The 23,874-nt window shown below is 35.5% G+C and overlaps 1 protein-coding gene across 1 annotated transcript in view; it reads right to left on the bottom strand.

Moving 5' to 3' along the window:
- Nucleotides 1-22,539, bottom strand: part of LOC135217049 (chitin deacetylase 1-like) — a 37,369-nt gene extending 14,830 nt beyond the window's left edge. Inside the window, exon 1 of the mRNA XM_064252670.1 lies at nucleotides 22,450-22,539. Within this exon, the coding sequence (XP_064108740.1) occupies nucleotides 22,450-22,525 (76 nt within the window). The 5' untranslated portion in view covers nucleotides 22,526-22,539. The remainder of the gene's footprint in view (nucleotides 1-22,449) is intronic.
- Between the last annotated feature and the right edge of the window lie 1,335 nt (nucleotides 22,540-23,874).

Genomic DNA, 23,874 nt, shown 5'->3' with positions numbered 1-23,874 from the left:
ATGCAACATAAAAACACCATAAAAAAGACAAAGAACGAGTGCTTAAAGAGCAGAATGGTGATCCCTGCTGCCGGCAATTTTCCAGCGAATCGTAGAACAAGGGGTTGTAGATACGGTCAGACATGAATGAAATTTCTTCACTTGGGCGGGAAACATGAGGCAATTTTGAGATTCGTAGGATTAGAAACAGAATCCACTTTGGATACAGATTTCAAGTGGGTGAAATGTGAATTTACAGTCATTAAATAGATGGGAATGAAAATAATGAAGTTGGATGAGGATTTAGAGGACTGACTTATTAGATTGTAGGAAAGCGTGGTCAAATGAGTCGTTTGTTTGTTTTCGATTTAGCTGGCCTTATGCCAGCACGGCTCTTGCTCCTAGAGCAGCCCGTGAAATGAGTCTTGTGGCGCCTCGGCGAACGGAGTATTGTATATAACTAATTTGGTGCAGTTCAGTATAACATTTAAGAGAGATATTTTGATGAGTCTGTAAATACTTTTAAATGTCTGTAAATACTTTTAAATGTCTTTAAACACTTTTAAAGTCTTTAAACACTTTTAAATGTCTTTAAATACTTTTAAGAGCCTTTAAATATTTTTAAGACCCTTTAAATACTTTTCAGAGCCTTTTAAAAATCTGCCCAATTCTGTTTAAATTAAATAAGGAGACTTTCCTGTTCAGTGAATGATAGGACTTGACGCTAACATGACTGGTTTCTGTCAAATGTTCAATTCTGAGCGTTGGTTTCTGTAAAACGTTGGTTTCTGTCAAGTGTTCCTTTCTGAGCGTTGGTTTCTTTAGTGTTCCCATTTGAGCGTCTAAATTGACGGAGTAGCCCTGGCTCAAATAAACAAGGAACAAGTCATAAAAACTTTCAGTTTACCGTAATTTAAGAGAGAATAAGCCACTTTTATGAGGCTTACTGACCCAAAGATGACAGCTGTAGAGTGCGAATGACGATATTAATCGAAGCTTTCATTATTTCTTAAAAATAAAGGCGTCTTATCTTCAAAGGAAAGTTGTAGCAACTAATATTTAGTTAGCTTTTGAATGGGACTTATAATAATAGGACTTGGTTAATTGTAGAACTGGGATATTATTGAATCTGAATGTACTTGTCGATAAATATAATCGTGAATATATATATCTGATATATATATATATATATATAATATATCTATATATGCTTAAAAAATCACAGTAGATGCACGTGACTTCATAAATAAGCGAATACCACGGGAAAATGATAGTCAGAAATCCAAGCGCTTTGTCGTCTTTATTCAGACATCGTCAAGTAGCTCCTTGACGATGTCTGAATAAAGACGAAAGCGCTTGGATTTCTGACTATCATTTTCCCGTGGTATTCGCTTATATATATATATATATATATATATAAGTGGTATCGCTTATATATAATATAATATAATATATATATATAGATATAGATATGATATGATATAGATATAGATTATAGATGATATAGATATAGTATATATAGATATATATATATAGTATATATATATATATATATATATATATATATATATTATATATATATATATATATATCTATATCTATATATATATATATATATATATATATTATGTATACATACACATACATATATATACGTGCTGAGTTCTTTAAAATATCACCTTCATTTAACGCTTCGATAATTATAATTTTTTTGGCATCAACGCCATCTTTCATTTCTCTTTTTTTTCTCTCTCTCTCTGATACATTCACTTTCCAGAATCGCAAACAATAACAGTTATACTACACCTTCTCCAATTAGTATCACACTTTCTAATAGCAATCCGCCCGCTTTTGTCATTCTTTAAGCATGATTGCAATTTTGCACCTCTCACTTTGCAGAATTGTTTGACCGTATGAGGTTGGATGGTGGTTGTCGCAGCGTCTTGCGAGAATAGCGATCCCTTCACCCCAGAAAGCGCCTCATTGGCGTGATCGGTATGGTCTTGACCTGCCACCTCGTTGGCCGCGAGTTCGATTCTCGGGTATTCCACTGAGGGGTCAGAGATGTGTATTTCTGGTGATAGACGTTCACGAATCTCGACGGGGTTCGGAGGTCAAGCATAAAGCCGTTGGTCCCGTTGCTGAAAAACCATATTGGTTCCATGCAACATTAAAATACAATACAAACAAGCAAACTCTCACCCCAGAAATTATCTCAAATCCTCCTTTTTTATATATATTTTTTCTTCATAGTTTGTTTTTATTTTTATTTTATTTTGCATCCTGCTTCGTGTCTTAGTTGTTGCTTATATAGTCAAAAGCTACTTTCTCATTATTTATTAAATGAAGCCCCCTTTTTTATATCTATTTTTTCTTCATAGTTTGTGTGTGTATTTTTTATTTTTATTTATTTTGCTTCCCGCTTCGTGTTTTACTTGTTGTTGCTATGGTCAAAAGATATACTTTCTCATTATTTATTAAAAAAGGCAAATGCGATATGTTCAACTCTCAGCGACAATAAAGTTTAGATTATGGGGATTTGAGTTGATCGTTTCATTTCTGGTTCAGGTGAAAAGAAATAACGCTTATACTAGGTTGGCTTGTAAGTTATTTGAAACATTATTTATTGACTGTTTTCACAAGATAACTGTAATGGCTTCACGTTCTTCATTCGCGGCCATTAAGATATTCAAATAAGTGAACTGTCTTATTTCTTGCTTATATTTCTTTAAAAAATATGTGAAATGTTTTGCAGTGTTATAACCTAGCATTTATCAAAGGCGTAAGCAAATAATAAGCGATTTTTATTGACGGTAACTGGCGAATACATCATTTGTCAGGAAATACATTTTCGAAGGATCATTTAAACGCCTCAATTTTATGGAGAAAGTTTGGAGAGACAGACAGACGGATGCAGACTAGACAGGCAGAGAAAGGTAGCTTATGGATGGGGGAGGGGAGCTTGCGGGAGATAAGTTACATTTAACTTATAATTCGCTTGTACAAAGTGAAATTCCAGACGCGCTCTTGTTTGAAGACCAAAGTGCGTATCGCGCAGCCTTTGTTGATGATTTCACCCATCCCCCCCCAACCCCCCTTTAAATGAAATCCCACAATTCTTCCTCCTCCGACTTCTTCCACATCAGTCAAGCATTTTGTGACGGTGCGCTTCTTTTGTCAAGATCGACCTCACGTACTTGACCTTCGACCTGTCTCGATTATCCATGCTTGGGGAGCAAGTGTAAAATCTTTTGATGACTAACACAGACGGTTTCAGACATCTCACTGTCCTCAGATGTACACATTCACACACATACACACACACACGCACACACACATACACACACACACGTTATATATGGTGGTTGAATTATTCCCTTGTGGTGTGTTTGTCAACGCATGTTTATTGATGACGTGATAAGATTTGCCTGTTCATTTTCACTCATCGGTTTTCGTCTTAACTTTCGTGCGTGCAAACTTAACGCTAACTTTCACTCTTAGAATTTTTACGATACATCTTTTAACATACACAAGGTATTTCAGTGGCTATAAAATCCTGAAAAAAAACTTAATTACTCAACAGTGAAATTCTATTTACTTTGTTAGTTGTATATAGGTACCCTAATTTCCTTAATTGATGTGTATCTTTGGCTGTGATTCCGTCGTTTTTATTTTTAAGCTTCCTTGGCTAAAAGCAGTTACTCTTCATCTTTGATTCAGACGAGTTTATTGTTTGTTCGTTCTGGATATGAAAGTTTGTTCTTGTGTTTTCAACATCGTCATCATTGGCGTTTGATTAAATGAGCGGGGGTCAGTCATTGTCACTTTGAAGATGAAGTCAAGAGTTATTTTTTTTTATAAAAAATATGAAAAAGATAGTGGCGCTTAGCATAGAGAAAAATACATTAGTAACGTCATCGCCGTTGTTATATATTTTTTTATGTTCTGTCACCACTGAATAGAAACTTTCAGCTTGTAGCATTGTCTCTCGTGTTGCAAATTACAATAGAAATTGTAGATTAGATTCATCTGTGCATATATACTACATCGTATAATTTATACTATATAAAATTATATATATATATAAATATTATATATATATATATATATATATATTATTATATTTATATAGATAAATATATATATCTAATAATATACATATATTATATATATATATATATATGTATATATGTATATACTATATATATATATATATATTATATATGATATATATATATATATATGATATATATATTATATATGTATATAATATATATATATATATATTATATTTATATATATATATGGTATATACATATATATATAATATATATATATTATATATATATTATATATATATATAGATTAGAATAATGTATAGATATAATATAGAGATATAATATATTCTATATCTATATATAATATATATAATACATATATACTATAATATATTATAAATATATATATATATTATATATATATATATATATATATATATATATATTACAGAATAAAAGTTTATTTTGTGCTTTCTGGTTGACTTATTTTTTTCTACATTGAAGGAAAGATGGAGTGATATGATTGCTTGCTATGATGATGGAGAAATGACATAGCTGATTTTTTGTGCTTTTGTTTGTGCTTTTGCTGTCCATTAACCAATTCTGATCGTCACGTATATACACTTACATTTGCAAATATGCTTATGGTCGCTGTGTCGATACATATATAGTTCCTGTAATACTCCTGTACGGAAATCATGTGGTTATATTGCCATAGGTACTTGTATAGTCGCTGTGGTTAGGTGATATAGAAAATATACCATTATTGTAGCCGTGATCTTTATTTTACAGATAATTAGAACTGTATGTGAAATTGTTTCAAACCTCTCATGTTTATCCATCCAATAACCAGACCAATTTGATACGTTTTCAAATATTGTCTGCTCTATCTATGTCTTTTTGTCATACGCGAGGATTATTATTCATGACGTCAAAAGTATTTTTTTATTAACTCATATGATCGGGAGGTGATTATTACGAGTGCAAGATTTCAATTTTGACTTTGAAGTTATTTAGTTTTCTGACATAGTTTGATTTAGAAGTTATTCAGTTTTTTTACTTTGTTTGATTTAGAAGTTATTCAGTTTTTGACGTAGTTGGATTTAGAAGTTATTCAGTTTTTTGACGCAGTTTTAGATGTCATTCAGTTTTTTGACGTAGTATGATTCAGAATTTATTCGGTTTTTTGACGTAGTTTGATTTAGAAGTTATTCAGTTTTTTGACGTAGTTTGATTTAGAAATTCAATTTTTTGACGTAGTTTAATTTAGAAGTTATTCAGTTTTTTGACGTAGTTTGATTGAGTTTTTTTTTCATGGTAATTGTTTTGATCTATATTCTTGAGAACATAGAATTGAAGAATTCCCTCACATCTGTGTTGAATGAGGTTATGGTAAATCCTCTGCCCAGTTTTTTGAAGACTTGAAGGTGAACTACTTTAAATTGAGAATTTTTGTTTTCGTCTGTTTTTTTCGAAATGTTTACCCATTAAGGTGGTTTAAGTCCCCAGTTGACTAATAGGAGGAGTTTAAGGTATAAATTACATTGACTGTAAATTTCCCTATAGTATTGTCTCACGTATGATGTGCCAGATTGCTTTTACATTGTTCCAGGCCACTCTTCAGATTTATTTGTAGTTTCTTCATTAAGAGGTTATTGATATTTTTTTTATATTGTATGTCCTCACCTGCTCGTCATATATTGCCAGTTATTGTAAATTGTATCGAGACAGAGTAGTATCCCTGGACGTGATATTCAGTCAGGTGTCTATTATTATTATTATTATTATTATTATTATTATTATTATTATTATTATTATTATTATTATTATTATTGTTATTGTTATTGTTATTGTTATTGTTATTGTTATTGTTATTGTTATTGTTATTGTTAGTTGTTATTATTATTATTTATTATTTAAAAAAAACAAGATTAAATTTTTTATTCAATGCGAGGAGTATTGCCTTTCAAAGAGTTTATTATTATTATTATTATTATTATTATTATTATTATTATTATTATTATTATTTTTTTTTTTTTTTTTTTTTTTTTTGCTCTATCACAGTCCTCTAATTCGACTGGGTGGTATTTATAGTGTGGGGTTCCGGGTTGCATCCTGCCTCCTTAGGAGTCCATCACTTTTCTTACTATGTGTGCCGTTTCTAGGATCACACACTTCTGCATGAGACCTGGAGCTACTTCAGCCTCTAGTTTTTCTAGATTCCTTTTCAGGGATCTTGGGATCGTGCCTAGTGCTCCTATGATTATGGGTACGATTTCCACTGGCATATCCCATATCCTTCTTATTTCTATTTTCAGATCTTGATACTTACCATTTTTTCCCTCTCTTTCTCTTCAACTCTGGTGTCCCATGGTATTGCGACATCAATGAGTGATACTTTCTTCTTGATTTTGTCAATCAACGTCACGTCTGGTCTATTTGCCACGTATCAACCCTATCCGTTCTGATACCATAGTCCCAGAGGATCTTTGCCTGATCGTTTTCTATCACTCCCTCAGGTTGGTGCTCGTACCACTTATTACTGCAAGGTAGCTGATGTTTCTTGCACAGGCTCCAGTGGAGGGCTTTTGCCACTGAATCATGCCTCTTTTTGTACTGGTTCTGTGCAAGTGCCGGGCATTCACTTGCTATGTGGTTTATGGTTTCATTTTTCGTATTGCACTTCCTACATATGGGGGAGATGTTATTTCCGTCTATCGTACTTTGAACATATCTGGTTCTTAGGATTATTATTATTATTATTATTTATTATTAGTTATTATTATTAATTATTATGATTATTATTCATTATTATTATTAATTTATTATTATTATTATTATTATTATTTAAAAAAACATAAAATTAATTTTTTAATTAAATGAGTTTGCCAGTTTATCCTTTTTTTGAATGACATTTGGAAACCAAATGTTGATCTAGGATTTAAGAGATTTCTGAAATTCTTCGTTCTGTATAATATTAATTTCGAAATCCTTCAGCGTGGTTTGTGTAACATTGCAGATTGATTTATAGGGGTAATTAAGAGAATTAAGAGTCAAGTTTCTTTCTCAAAGGCGACTGAAGAAAATTAGAAATAAGGAGTCTTTAAGAAAATCGGAAGTAAGTAGGCTGCGAGAACGCTAAAAAAAGAAAACATTTTATCGTGCAAAAAAAAAAAAAAAAAAAAAAAAAAAGGGTGGGGGTGGGGGGCGTTACAAAGCACAGCACAACAGGATAGGGGAAAACCCTCTTGAATTGGCTGTGGTATTATACATAACCTTTTCCACCCTATTGATTACTAAACAAATCATTCATCAGGGCAGATATGGTACTCGGGTAGTATTACAAAATAAATAAATAAAAAAAATTAAGACCCGCCTTGTCTGTTTCCTAGACAGACAGACATCTCCTTTGGTTTTCGGGAACTCTCTCTCCGCACTTCGAAGGCCCAGTGAAGAGTGTCGGTAAATTTAACAGATGTTCCTCCTGACGGAGAAAGTGGAGGAGGGAGAAGCGCTCGACATATGGCCTCGTTGGAGGTGTGACAGCTGGAAGGGAAATACGTAAGAAAGGAGAGAGAGAGAGAGAGAGAGAGAGAGAGAGAGAGAGAGAGAGAGAGAGAGAGAGAGAGTAATTTCGTGAATTTTCGTGATGCGAGTGAAAGCAATTATTGTCTTATCATACATGACATAGGAAGTTGTACGAACTTCCCGTCTTTTATGTAATCTTCCAGACATTGTCTTGATAGCTGTTGGGTAGGAGACTTCTTCCTTTCTCTCTCTCTTTCTCTCTGTAGTAGAAAGGCAATTTTAGGAAATCTCGAAGACTTGCTATTGAATTTATGGCATGTTCAGGCCTTTTCCCTCTCTCTCTCTCTCTCTCTCTCTCTCTCTCTCTCTCTCTCTCTCTCTCTCTCTCTCTCTCTCTCTCTCTTCTGTAGTAGAAAAGCAATTTACGAAAACTCGAAGATTTGCCATTGAATTTAGGGAAAGTTCAAACCTTTTCCATTAGTATTAACTGGGGATGTGGGCGAAGGGTTACTAATGTTAAAAAAAAAAGTAAAAACGAAAAAAGGCGGAGTGGGTAGGCTCATCTTTTAACCCCTGGGGACTGTTACAATGAAAACTAATGTTTAAGAGGAGTGATTTGTCTTCACGAATCCCTGTGTCCCGTTACAAACTGTTATGTGAAAGTAGTTTTTGGTGAATAGTCAGTAATCCGGTTACAGATGGATCCTTCAAAACATTATACGTGTTGAGCTTTCTCAGAAGAATTGGCATCCATTCCGACGTAATTTCTCCCTGATGAGGGCTTGGTCTACATTAAATGCTATCGCATTAAGATATTTAATTTTACTGATGATAAATGTTGATTATTTGTAGCCTTGAGCATCATAGAGGAGAGTCCAGGTATCCAACATAAAACCGAATGAGATCATTCAGAATGAGTGTTCGGAAATCCAGGTGCTTTTACTTCTGAAGTTTATGGAAGGTAATATAATTGGCATTGTGATCAGTATATACGTCTCCGAACAGGCCACAGTTCTGGTGCTTTTACCTCTGAAGTTTATGGAAGGTAATATAATTGGCATTGTGAACAGTATATATACGTCTCCGAACAGGCCACAATTCAGGTGCTTTTACCTCTGAAGTTTATGGAAGGTAATAAATTGGCATTGTGAACAGTATATATACGTCTCAGAACAGGCCACACATCATCCAAGTTGCTCTTCCTTTAGAGATGGATCTAGAAGCCGAAGCATTTTGGTGATATTTTACCTCCTCGCACCACAAGTGGTCGCGGTAATTCTAGGGGTCATTGGCCCAGGGGTTGATGGAAGGAGGGGGACCACTTTGTGTGTATGTGTGTGTGTGTGAGTGTGTTTTTTTTATTTAAAAAACCAGTGACATCTTGCCGCTGTGGTGGGCGGAGGTTCAGCGGGCCGTGAAAGGGAAAGTTCTGCCAAGACTTGCGAGAAAGTTGTCAGGTCCTTTCATCAGCGTCATTGTCTTGTCAGGAGAATGCGCATCAATCTGATAACAGCAGTCTGTATTATGCATTATGTCATTATTATTACGTCCATCCATCGCTCTCGGAGGGGGGGATTTCACGCTGTCCAAGACACCGTCCATTGCCCAGATACGTAAAGCCGTTGGTCCCGTTGCTGAATAACCAAACTGGTTCCATGCAACGTAAAAGCACCATACAAACAAACATTACCCAGATGAGACGATATAATCAAGTGTATATATTGCATCATCGCATCCATCATTTAGAGAATAGCACTGTGGTGTTTTTCCATGTTGCAGTCATTGTAAATCCATGAAAGTCACTTGTTTACAATGTCCCATTCACAAGGAAGTTGTTGATTATCTATTTATTAGGACATTCTGATGGCGAGTGGATTTGTATTAGGAATCATCTAATGGGCAAAGAGTATTTTATCATAAAAACGTCAATGATTGGTGGGTGGAGTTCTTCTCTTCTAAGTGTAATCTCAAATTTTGTCAAGTATATAACATCTTCCGTATATATTGTGCATTTTTTTTGTTCAACTCAGGTGATATTAGAAGGGCAATAAGCTAATTAATCAGAAATATTAGATGGACCATAAACTAATTAATCAGAGGTAATAGAAGGACAAACTAATTAATTAGATATTAGAAGGACAATAAACTAATTAATCAGAGTTCTTAGAAGGGACGTTGTTACATTTTATTGATTATTTGCATACCTCAGTAAGGAAAGTATTTTTTTTATGGACTATTCTGTTAGGAGAGTAATTTCTATGGGTTATTCCTTCAAGGGTAGTAAATTTTTTATTTATGGATCTTTCAGGAAATGGATTACTTTTTTTTTAAGCTTTGGGGTTTTTTATGGATTCTTTATGTCAGTAAATGGAATATTTTTTTCCAGCTTTGGAATTTTTTATGGATTTTTTTTTCAGTGAATATAATATTTTTTCCAGCGCTGGGATTTTTTTATGAATTTTTTGTGAGTAAATGGAATTTTTTTTCAGCTTTGGGATTTTTTATGGATTTTTTTTTTGTGTCAATAAATGGAATATTTTTTTTCATCTTTGGGATTTTTTTTGCGGATTTTTTTCTTGCCAGTGAATGGAATATTTTTTTTTTCAGCTTTGGGATTTTTTTATGGATTTTTTTCTTTTGTCAGTAAATGAATTTTTTTTTTCAGCTTTGGGATTTTTTATTGATTTATTATTTTGTCTGTAAATGGAATATTTTTTCATCTTTGGGATTTTGTATGGATTTATTTATTTTTTGTCAGCAAATGGAATATTTTTTTTTATAAGTCCTTTTGTCACAAAAGAAATCAAGAGGAAAGGGAGTACTCTCTCTCTCTCTCTCATGGTTAGGAGTCATTAGCAGCCGATGAAAGTACGAAAGTGGGAAAATATCTCGTGGTAACTTTTTCTTCTGGAGGTTCTCTCTGCTTTTGTGGGTGGCCACAGTTCATTAAGGTAAAGAGAATTTCTTTTCCCGAGGGTACATACGGGTCCTATATCCGTGGGATCCATAAGAATCTCCCTTATTATAGCAAAGTTTGTTATCTTTACCTATATTGTTAACTTGTTAACTTCATTGTGTATAAAAACATTTCAGCCTATTTTGGAAAACAAGTACCAGCGTATTCCTTTATTTTTTGTCCTTAGATTTTTTTTGTACTCTACATCCATGTAAAGAAAACATGTTCTCTATAATCAAGTTCCTCCCCAAAAAACGAAATATTTCAATAGGCAACTTTACCGTGATTATTGTCGTAATGTTTCATTATATTATTTCCTAAGTATGTTTTAGCAAAATATCTGTGTATATAGTTAGGTATTGTGAAATTATTCAGTTTCATTTTGTTCTCCAAAATTAGGTTACTTGAAAAAATGGTAATTGTATGTAAGCCATAGTTAGGAACTAATGTATATATATATAGTTAGGTTTTGTGAAATTGTTTCATTTCGTTCTCCAAAATTAGGTTACTTGAAAAATGGTAATTGCATGTAAGCCATAGTCAGGTATTAATGTATATATATATAATATATATATATATATATATATATATATATATATATATATATATATATATATAGTAGGTTTTTGTGAAATTATTCAGTTTTATTTCGTTCTCCAAAATTATGTTACTTGAAAAAATGCTAATTGTATGAAGCCACAGTTAGGAATTAATATATATTATACACACACACACACACACACACACACACACACACACACACATATATATGTATATAAATATATATATGAATAAAGTAAGGTTTTGTGAAATTATAAAGCTTAATTTCGTTCGCCAAAATTAGGTTACTTGAAAAATGGTAAATTGTATGTAAACCATAGTTAGGAATTAATTTATGCATAGTTAGGTTTTGTGAAATTATGAAGTTTCATTTCATTCTCCAAAATTAGGATGCTTGAAAAATGGTAAAATGCATGTAAGCCGTAGTTTGGAATTAATGTGGTTTATTATGATTCAGGAAAAATAAATGTTTTGATGTATTCTTTAATTAGGTCATTGTAAACACATCCGGTAGCAGGTTTTGGAATCCCACAGTTAATGGGAAATAGCAGGGGAGGTTGGTGTGCAACGTATCGTGAAATACTGCAATTGCAAAATTCATTGTCATGTTAACGCGCGATAAAAAACCCAGTAGTTTTCGTTAAGCATGGAACCCGATTATCCGACTTTCACATATTATTGCCACTTTGACCTTAATGATTCGGTACGTATACCTGTATAGCTGTAGAGGACTAAGTGCCGTAGAAAGGGCTAAGAAGAGAAGGGAGAGGTGTGAAGACCTATAAAGTATAAAGGCCTGACAGTTCTAATACAAAAAAAATGAGGGTAGGGCAGAGAAGTGTGGAGAGATCCTCATGTTACTTATAATCCCACAAAGGGGAACGGTGAATGTAAGAACGTTTGTAATGATGAAGAATTTTCTTGATCCAGTTTTCTTCACATCATCGTATGTATGTTTTGAATAGAAAACCTCTGATTCATAAAGTAGTATCTCCATTTTTTCCCGCTTCTTTTGAAATCTTAAGAGCAACGCTACGAATAGCGTGGGGGTCAGTCACAAAGTAACGTTATAGTTGCGTCATGATACTTAGGTGGATTGGAACACAATTTTTCGTGGTTTTTACGATCGTTTTTTATATTTCCTACTGCTTTTAATTAATCGTAATAACATCTGCGCTAGAATTTATTTTCTTTATTTTCTCTATCGTCTTTAAAATTAATACTAAGTAGCTCTTTGAATATCAGTTGTCTGATATAATTCCGCTTAATTGCACGTGTTTTGGTTTGTTACTGAAGATTACATGTATTTGTGCAATCATATCTTGCAAACTGAAGATAAATGATTTCTCTTGTATTGTCAGTCTCTAAGTTAGAACTCTCTGTTCCATATGAATTATAGGTTCTTATGTTCAATGAGGATTTATTTCTGTCCGTACATGTATTATAGGAATACTATTTCATTGTTCGCAACAGCGGCTTCTATTCAGGACTGGACATTATTGTCTGCGAATTCTTGCATTCGTCCTGTTTTTCGTGTGTGGTATGTTTACCTAATTCAGTCCTCGAGAATTGCAGATCGGTCTACTTCCTTCTTCGCCATTCCCGTGTCTGCAGTAAATATATTCAGAAATTTAGACAACGAGAAAGATAAACGTTGCTTTCAGACCATTCAGCGAACCTAATGACTCGGTCAAACGCGAATAAAAACCTTTTATCATCAGAGCATATATTTCGTCAGGAGGTAATAATGGCTCATCTGCAACAGCAAATGCACTTGTTGCGGTTCTGCTGCGCTTACGATTTCACTTCTTGCAATGCATCTTCACTTTCACCGTTGTGGCGCTGCCCTACAAAATCTGGTCGGAAGTGGCGTTATCGTAATTGGCTCTTCCTCCTCCCTATCTGTCATCCGCAGACTCGTTTCATAAATGTCGAGCACCACACCCCCCGCCCACCCCCACACCCCGCCCTCTTCCTGAATCCAATTCAATTACCGTGGCGGAAGCGTTATAACGCCGTAACGCGTATTTACGTAGTAGTGCGTATATACCAGTCACGGAATTTTTGTCATTACAGGGCGCATCACTGTTGGAACCTGCGGAAGTGCTTGAGTTCTTTCTACAACGGTTAAAGTTCGATGAATGTTCAGAAATGTTATACAAAAGAAGTGTCTGCCATTATTTCAGGACTTTTTTTTTTAATGTCACCATCATCGTCGTCATCCTTATTTTATATATATATATATATATTTTTGGTCTTGACCTGCCACCTCGGTGGCCGCGAGTTCCGATTCTCGGGCATTCCATTGAGGTGTAAGAGATGTGTATTTCTGGTGATAGAAGTTCACGAATCTTGACGTGGTTCGGAAGTCACGTGAAGCCGTTGGTCCCGTTGCTGAATGAGCATACTGGTTCCATGCAACGTTAAATCACAATACAAACAAACAAACAAACAAACTTATTATTTTTTTAAAGGCGTGTAAATTAAAATAAAAGTAAGATAATTATAAGAATATTAAAATATAATAAAAAATAAAATTAAAAGAAATAAAGATTTAAATAAAACTAATAGTAATAAAAATAAATGAAAATAAGGTAAAAGAGTATAAAATAATAATAATAGAAATGAAAGTATAAATATCGGCTGTCATTTTTACGTCAGATGGGTAATTTTTTTTTAATTTATCCGTTATGTCTTTTTTTTAACTTGAATGCGTATAGCTCATCCATCCTAACTGCTTTTGATCAGAAATACTTGCAATTTCTTTTGTAATTTTGACGTTTTGAATGGTCTGCTTTTCCATGTGCTCGTAGGTCGGTTTTCTAATACCTTAGGAATTGCTTTGAGAAGTTCGAGTAAGTCGCTAGAATTGTACGACAGTTTCGTGAACTTAAGTGATACTTGACTCTAGAACGCAAGTGATGATACTTGACTCTAGAACACAAGTGATGATACTTGACTCTAGAACGCAAGTGATGATACTTGACTCTAGAACGCAAGTGATGATACTTGACTCCGGAACGTGGAGCGAGCTTTAAGGTGAAAGTACCGATGATTATGATAACGCTACTCTAGGTATCAGAGCAATAAACGTTGCACCATTTGCTGATCAGTACTAATTCTGCCACTTGAATTAAATATAACAAGTTCATTGAGTGGATGTGAAATTATTTTGAAAGCGAGAATCAGTCTCTCTCTCTCTCTCTCTCTCTCTGAGCAATCCGTTTAAGCTGGTGTTAAGGATGTTTGATGTTTATTCTGCGGTTTTGATACCATAGGAAGATCTGGGAGAGTCGAATATTCCTAGTTATAACCATTTTGAAGTTTCTGATAATGAGGAAAGAAGTTCCTTGCGCAGGGTGGGGCGGGGGGAGGTTGGTTAGTGCCTTCAGTGCAGCCTGATATGGCGCACTGTTTATTACTAGAGACTGTTTGCAGCGTCCCCCCCTGGGCCCGTAGCTGCAACCCCCCCTCCCCACACTTTTTAGTCTTTTGAACTTTTCCTCCATTGCTGACTCCCGTTTTCAGACTTTCTTTTATTATGCTTTCCAATCACTCTCGACCCCTCCTTTAGAGCGTCTCAGTGGCGTGGCCGGTATGGTCTTGGCCTGCCACCACGGTGGCCGCGAGTTCGATTCTCGGCCATTCCATTGAGGGGTCAGAGATGTGCATATCTGGTAATAGAAATTCACGCTCGAGGACGTGGTTCGGAAGTCACGTCAAGCCGTTGGTCCCGTTGCTGAATAATCACTGGTTCCAGGCAACAACGTGGCAAACTGAAAAGAAGCGAAGCATTCACCGAGGGTGATGCAATGTCAGAAACTGGTACGCATTTCATTATTGATAATAACAACAACTGTTTTATGATGGGCCTGATGCTGCGTAAGGTTTTCACATACTGAAGGGAAAAGGGTCACCCTTAAGTTTTTAAGTCTACGCAGCAGTATCCTAGATTAGTGAAGCCTATATATAGTGTTTATAGGACAAGTCGAGACCGTATTGTATCAGGCATGGTGTCAAGAACCTTCAGAGTAATCATTTATTGTTTAAAAGAATGTTGTCATATTTTCTCAGGGCAAAGTTACACACATTTTCGAATTCTGGTATGCGAGAGTTTTCTTCTTCCAATTTTGGGATTGTTTGTCCAGTTGTGAATGCCGATACACCTATACCTGTTGCATTTTACGGTAATCCTATGTTTCACTTCTCCTGAGGGATACTTTTAAAAGACTTATCCCTCAGGAGAGATGGAACATAGATTCTACCCATGTCAACTCTCTCGAGAGACTGAGAGTTTCCAGCCGTGTGATTGGCTTATTAACAGCCAATCAGGAGCATCGTAAGGTACTGGCCTAGACATCAAAGCCACAGTCGACCCCCCAAAAATAACGGTAAGATCTTAATAAACTACCCAAATATTAGAGGAAAAGGTAATTTCCAAAGAAATACCCGACGCGGAGTAATTACCATTTTACATTTATTACCGTCTTTAACTGCTTTGCTTCTTACATTGACGTTCGGTTTCCTAACCACATTCGTTATTGAAGAATGGAGAAGAGAAAGAAAGTCTCTTATACCCTATGGATATCCTGGCAAGTGTGAACTGGTCTTGAAAGATGGGAGAAGAGATTTTTCCATCTCTGAAGATTCCTTGCTCAGAGCCACTGAGTAGCGGCTGTATTCGTAACGGGTCTTTTTGGAAAGTTGACTCAAGGGGGATTGTAACCGTTGTTTAGGCATTTGAATAATCTGATTTAACCTTCTTTTGTTTTATATTGTTTTGGTTTTGTTTTACCGAACACTCGGGTGTCTTCGGTACAGTGCTTAGGTATGTGAGAAAAAATAACTTTCAATGATTGCAACAGTAAACTGCTTGGTTCATTGTTATAGGCGTTTTTTTTTTTTGTCTCGTTTACTGATGCGAGGACAACCAGTTATTGTCAGTGGTTACGATATTAATGATGATAATTTTTTTAGAATATGTGTTATATTCTTTAGTATCACTATTTAACCTCAAATTTTTTTCGCATTAATATTCAGTGACATTCGAGCAGCAATCAGTAACACGTAAGGCGCAAAAAAGTATTGAGTGTAGATTAAATTATGATAGTAGAGTCGTTTACGCATGTCATTTACTTCATGTAAACTAAAGTACGGTAAATTTCTTTTCTTTAGTCTGCATTGCAGTAATTAATGAGCAAATTGGCTGGTTTAATGAAATGGGCTACAAGTTAAATAGATAAATAGTGTATGATCAAACTGAGAGTATACAAGTATTAAAAATATACGATGAAGACTTGAGCCAATTGACCGGGTAAGCTGACATTTAAATTAAAAATAAACGTTAAGCGGTGAATATTTGTCTTGACCTTAAGTTAAGTATATCTTAGTTTTACCAGACCACTGAGCTGATTAACAGCTCTCCTAGGGCTGGCCCGAAGGATTAGATATTTTTACGTGGCTAGGCGCCAATCGGTCACCTAGCAACGGGACCTACAGCTTATTGTGGGATCCGAACCATATAATATCGAGAAATTAATTTCTATCACCAGCAATAAATTCCTCGGTTTCAGCGTCCTGACCTATAAAAGAACGCCACTATATAGAGGAAGTAGTCCAAGCATTAGTTCCGAATCTGGGACAGGTGGTTCAAAATCCTGCGAAGGTAGCGGGCGGTATATACGTATAATCCGTTTCTTGCCCTAGGCCGGAGGTGCAATGCTTACTGGGTTAATAGTAAATCTCCTCTCGTATTACTGTAGTCTCTTATTTTTATCTTTGAATCTTGTGCGTGGCTTCGAAATTAGCCGTATTTTATAACAAACGAAATTCAGGCAGATTTCTGTGTGCCTAAGGCCTTGTTCCGTTTTTGTGCTTTTATAACTTGTAAGATTTTTTGGTTACTTATAAACTTTTACCTTCGCGATCTTTAACCAGCATGAGGTGATATAAAATATTTTTTTAACAAGGTGTGATTTCTCATGAGATTTGGAAACGTTGTTGTTAAGTACTGGGCTGCTTTGTTTGTTTGTTTGTTTTTTCTTTTTCCAGGATTGACCAAAGTTTCAAGTACAAAGCATGTCTTATAATTTACTTGGAATTAGAATATCAAGAGTTCATTGCATGCCCATGTGCAAAACATTCGTTTAGTGTAAGAATTTATACCTTCCCCTGACGGTATGAATAAGCCACTTAAACCAGTTTTAAAAAGTTATAATTTTTCTAAAGGATACCGATACCTGTCCGTTTATATTTTTTTCTAAAGGATACCGATAACTGTCTGTTAATAATTTTTTCTAAAGGATACCGATAACTGTCTGTTAATATTTTTTTTCTAAAGGATACCGATACCTGTCCGTTTATATTTTTTTCTAAAGGATAACGACAACTGTCTGTTAATATATTTTTTCTAAAGGATACCGATAACTGTCTGTTAATATATTTTTTCTAAAGGATACCGATAACTGTCTGTAAATATTTTTTTTCTAAAGAATACATATAACTGTCTGTTAATATTTTTCTCTAAAGGATAACGATAACTGTCTGTTAATACTTTTTTCTAAAGGATACCGATAACTGTCTGTTGATATTTTTTTCTAAAAGATAACGATAACTGTCTGTTAATATTTTTTTTTCTAAAGCATAAAGATAACTGTCTGTTAAAATTTTTTTCTTAAGGATACCGATAACTGTCTGTTAATATTTCTTTCTAAACGATACCGATAACTGTGTGTTAATATTTTTTCTAAAGGATAACGATAACTGTCTGTTAATATTTTTTTCTAAACGATACCGATAATTGTCTGTTAATATTTTTTTCTAAAGGATACCGACAAGTGTCTGTTACCAGTCTGCGACAATACGTGCACGATCACTTGGGTTTGACTTTGGCAATGGTATATGCGTTCTTTAAGCGCTTTTTGTTAAAAAAAACAGAATAATGTTCCATGCAGGCGATTACACGATTCCTCTAAAACTGATATGAAGAGTCACGCCCGAGCACGCAACAAACTTGCATTACAGACAAATTTCCACAGCTTCTGTAAGTGGACCATTACTCATTTAAGTTAGATGGCCTCGCCCCCACCCAGAGAGTGCTTTGAAAGGGCAACGATTGGCGACCATGACTGTTTGCTAAAGGACTCTTCCTTCTTTCTTGCAATCACGAAGTGAACCTGCATGGCCGCAAGTGTTCTTAACTAACCGTCTACTTAAAGCTTTCTCTAAACATCTCGACTCGTGTGTGTGTGTATATACCCTGCTGCCCTTCTCGTTCGTTTTCAATCCTCACCAGGAAAGTAGATGTGGGTGTGTTAAGAGAGAGTTAGAAGGAGTTACAAGGATTAGTATGTCTCAAAGGACTTGTTAGTCCATCCTAGGAGGAGACATGGTGTGCTCACTTATCACTAGGAGCAGGTTTTACCGATCATTCACAGTGTCCTCCTAATGATTTTGTCTAGCTTTCTTTTATTCTCTTCTACACAGTTGCTCTTTACAACTTTTGGTGGCAGTCTATTTCACGTGTCACATATCTTGTATGTAAAGAACTTCCCGCAATAAGATGTGTTGTATCTCTTCAGCTTTAGTTTCCGTCCATTATTTCTTGTCTGGTTGTCGTTTCACGTGTATAAATAGGTTACTGTCTACTTTTGTTATGCCTTTCAGGTAGCAAGGTATGTGCAAAAGAGTGAGGGGGACGTTCCCTGAGTATTGTTATGGAAATGTTTACTAGGTGTGTTTAATTCGAAAGGAAAATCTAGTATATACAGCTCTTGAAGTCGGTTGGATGCACGTCACGAATAGCATAAGGGAGAATTTAAAAGCGCCTCAGAGACGTGATCGGTATGGTCTTGGCCTGCCACCTCTTTGACCGCGAGTTCGATTCCCGGGCATTCCACTGAGGTGTGAGAGATGTGTATTTCTGGTGATAGAAGTTCACGTATCTCGACGTGGTTCGGAAGTCACGTAAAGCCGTTGGTCCCGTTGCTGAATAACCATACTGATTTCATGCAACGTAAAAACACCATAGTAACAAACAAATCAGGAGAATTTAAGGTCTTGGGGAAAGAATGGAGGACAGGAGGTGGGCCAAAGGAATGTGTATTTCGGAAGTGTCGCAAGAAGGAGAGGAAGGGAAACTTAAATAGCAGGTAAATGCTTAGTCAGCGTGTTGGGGTGTTGAATGAATGTTGATGAGCTTTGCGAGTATGTTGTATAAAGGTGGATACGCACACACACACACACACACACACACACACACACACACACACATATATATATATATATATATATATATCTATATATATATATATATATATATATATAATATATATATATATATATTTAATGGTGGTACTCGGATGTTCAGTTTGGATTTCTTAGAAATACTGAACACTTTTGGTAAGTTTCATTCCATCGTGCTTCTGTTGATCTGAGCATTGAATTATATGTGCCTGGTAGTAACTCTTCTTTAGTGGGTCGCAACCAGCTTGGGGAATTTGACCAACAATCATATATAATATATGTATATATATATACATACTTACATACATACATACATAGCGTAAAGTTTTATTATACATTTCATGCATGTGTGACTGAACTACTGCTGGCAGCGTGCATAATCACACAACCATTTTATATAAAAAAATATTCACACATCCACCCAACCAGATACGGATCATTTTAAAAGGATATACCTGACAGAAGATATTACGAAATAATAATTCGATTAAAATGTGCGCACAAAGTACACCTCAGTGAACAGAACCTGGTAACATTACTGATAACTAAGAGGTTTTCGTCATTTCCAATTGCGCAAATGCAGTGTATACTTCATCGAGAATATATGTTATTTAACTCGCGGAAGTTTTTGTAGTGAAATGTATACATTCATTCATATATGGTCACGTAGAACTATAGGGTATTTGGTCTTTCCTAATTCTGTTGTGTAGGTTTCGATAAATTTAATATTGTACCGATTAAACATCCCGTAACCGTGTAATCAGTTAAGTAATGTCATGGTTTTCTGTTTATTTATTTATATAGACGCTTTTAATGTCTGTTCGTTCATGCATATACAAATATTTATTTTTCCAATCAGAAGAGATTAAAGGTCTTCGATTTAATACAAACTTGCGGTTTGTATATGTAAATTGTGGAAAGCTGCTCATCTGTATATTACGCTCCTGTGATATGAGTTTGCGTAGAAATTATGTTTATCTCTGGATATTAGTTTACGCAGAAAAATGTGTGGGGACTTGTACTCCTGTATTTGAATACAACAAATTAATATTTTGCAAGTTTGCCTTAGTAATTTTTCTGCTAAGTGTTCGTCACACAAGCGAATTTCCAAGATAAGACTTAGTGATGACGATACGTGGTTACAGTGCAATGAAATCTTAATAATATATTTGCAAGGGCTCTAGGTTACAGTGCAATCAAATCATAATAATCTATTTGTAAGAACTCTAGGTTACAGAGCAATAAGATCATCATAATTCATTTGTAAGAGCTCTTCTAGGTTACAGTGCAGTGAAATCATAATAATGTATTTGTAAGAACTCAAGGTTACAGTGCAATCAAATCTTCATAATTCATTTGTAAGAGTTCTAGGTCTTCATGTTAGATTCCTGTTGAGCTTACGTATATGAAAACATATGATGCAAAACGCTCCACAAGTGAATTAAATGGTTATTGTATAAAATAAACGTATTTTATCCATTCGTGAATTTGTCAAGTAGTAGTATCAAGTCATGCGCCGCGATCTTCAGCAGGTTGAGTTCCAACTCCCGTGAAACTAGTACGCCCACTGTGCTACTGCCGTGGGGCTGAGGTTGTGCTACTTATATACTTAATTTCTCGGCGAGCTTCGTCGAGCACGCATTTCCGCTCTCACTTGTTCCTCTCTTTACAAAGCGCGCGTCATTTGGAGCGTTTAATTCAGGGGTTCTCAACCTTTCCCCCTCCCTTAAGTAACCCCTGAGTTACAAGACCATCTACCCAAACACCCAGTAAGCTGACACCGAAGATAATAATGGTAATATATTGTTCCCCCCCCCCCTTGAGTAACCCCCCCGCCTTGAGTTATAATACCATCTACCCGAAACCCCCACTAAGCTGACACCGAACGTAATAATAGTATTATATTGACAAACTTGACATAGTACTATGGTACTGGAAAGGATATTACTAAATCTTTTATAGTACAATGGTACTGGAAAGGATAAAACCATTTTATATTATGATGACATTATGAAGCAGAAGCATGAATATTATTTACAAGCAATTTACAAGGATGCTACACATACAGGAGTGATAAAGTATTTACTTGATCACCAAGCAATATTATTGAACTTTATGAAGGTTGTGGCCTGTTTGTTTCAAAGAATTTTCAAAGATATTTTACGTCAGCGATCCAAGTACCCCTGTAAAACCTTCCTGTGAACCCCCCCACCCCGCTGCTTTTAATTGAACCGTATCAATCGCACTTGGACACCCTCAGGTTCATTTCGTGTAATGAACTTGGCGACGTTCATTCTCATCAAGGAATTGCATGAATGCGAGAATTATATCGATACCAACATTAAAAGCGTGTTATTAAAACAAGTCCACGAAATTATCGGTTTTGTTTGCGTTCTTAATCGAAACTAAAGAAACATGTTGTAATGTTTTGTAAATAAATGGCTCACGATTGTAGGTGATACAATTAATTTGGCCTTCTATATTACGGAACAGGAGATGATGGGTTGTAGTTTTGTTTTACGTAAAGCTAAACAACACCGGAATTGTTGTACGAATTTTAAAATAACTGGGCTTCCAAAATGTTGTCCTGCAAGTCTTTTTATCGAACAGTAAATTTCAAGTCACATAACTCATTTGAGACATGTTTTAAATATCTATGCAAGAAAATGGGCATAGCGTAAATGACACACCTGCCGTGAATGAAGACTTCATAAAAGAAATATCCCCATTTAATAGTGAGCACAGATTTCCGTGGCGCAAATGATGACAATGGCTTCAAGCCCACAATAATGTAGCATGTGGATATTAAAAGCTTTCGAACCTTGTACTGAAGATGAACCTAGTACACAAGGTTCGAAAGCTTTTAATATCCATTAAAGATCATACTCACATGCCACAATAATGTAGCAGGTGAGTATATGTGGTCTTTAATGGATATTAAAAGCTTTCGAACCTAATACTGAAGATGAACCTAGTACACAAGGTTCGAAAGCTTTTAATATCCATTAAAGACCATATACACTCACATGCTACATTATTGCGGACCTACGACCAATATCCCCATTCGTAGCGAGTAAAAAAAAGAACAAGAAAGTATCACATAAATTTTAAGACAACACTCACCGATGGCAGTTGCAACCGTTACCAGAACTGCTAAACTCAGCGCCACTACTGCAGTAGTCACCTCCTGTCGCCACATCTTCGCGGCCGGGAGTGTCTGACGAAGAGAGCCGAGCCCTTCTTTATATAACTTTCGCTCACTCCAGCAAAACAGCGAGCCAGGTGGTTGTGGGGGGGGAGGGGGGCGGGCGGTGGGTGGACGGGGGAGGGGAAGGTGGCAGGAGAGCCAAGGGGGGCTTTCTTTTTTGGTAGGGGGGGATATATAATTGGTGGGGCCGGGCTGACGTCTTGAGAATTGTGGAAAGGAAGTCATGTGTGTGTGTTCCCTGCTCGTCACTCACCGCGTCTGATCTACTACTGACTGTCTGTGTGTCTTGTCTGTATCTCTGTGACTGCTATAACGTTTATTAAAAACGACAATATTTTCCCACCAGACTGTCGCCGGTGGAATAGATGCTACGCTTCGCGTTGGTGTTTGCTTTTTATTTTTTCATTTTTTTTCTTTTTTCTTTTTTTATAAACAGCGAAGCCCCATTTCACGAAGCGTCCTTCTTTCTCTGAGCGATAATAATCGATCAGCCATGCAAGGCCGCCGCTGTAGTATAACGGTCCAAGGTGATCACAATGCCACCTGGGAATGAGAAAGCTTGGATATCGGTCGCTCTTATGTACATGCAAAGGAAATCTTAGAAACCAGCGTTTTAACCTGCTCGGAAGTTGTGGGAGGATGATTGGTAGATTTCAGCTGATGATCATATGGGTTTTAGATGTTCAGGGGAAAGTCAGGGAGGTTTCTTACTGAATGCTGAGGATGTAGCTTCAGTTTTCGTATCAGAACAGCTGCTAAATTTTTTATATGTGAAGTACATCGTTGTCTTAGATACTTAAACTTTGAGGAAATCTGTTTATATTAAAGTAGTAAGCATTTTCAAATGAAGAATTCTCTCTTCTCGCCCAGTTGGAAGTGTTAATAAGACACCCTACATTTCCACAGACCCAATATATCTTACTTCGTTTTTCGTTTTGTGCACTCCAGTTTTTGGTTTCTCGTCCTTTCCAACATTTTATGAGGGTCTCTCTCTCTCTCTCTCGTTTCGTTAATTAACATTTACGAATTTTACTCCAAATTTCTTGTTAAGTATTTATGGATATAAGGCATAACAGTATTTCTTTATGCATAAATTAAATGAGCATTTCATAAATGTAATATATTTAGCAATTATTTTATCAATGTTATTTACTCCATCTATGACCGCAGATGTGATGACGTTTGTTACAATAAGCCAATCAGTCAGTCAGTCTTAATCATTCTCGACGAAATTAATATTTTATTTTATTTAATTTCACATGGTCGTGACGTAAAGTCTGCTTATATGGCTTTCGTTGGACTCAAAATGGTCAAATCATCTTGAAGACCTTCTTCGTCAT

This window comes from Macrobrachium nipponense, chromosome 7 (assembly GCF_015104395.2).
Source record: "Macrobrachium nipponense isolate FS-2020 chromosome 7, ASM1510439v2, whole genome shotgun sequence".
NCBI lineage: Eukaryota > Metazoa > Arthropoda > Malacostraca > Decapoda > Palaemonidae > Macrobrachium > Macrobrachium nipponense.
Note: the sequence above shows the minus strand (reverse complement) of the source record. Positions and strands in the feature narration are given on the sequence as shown.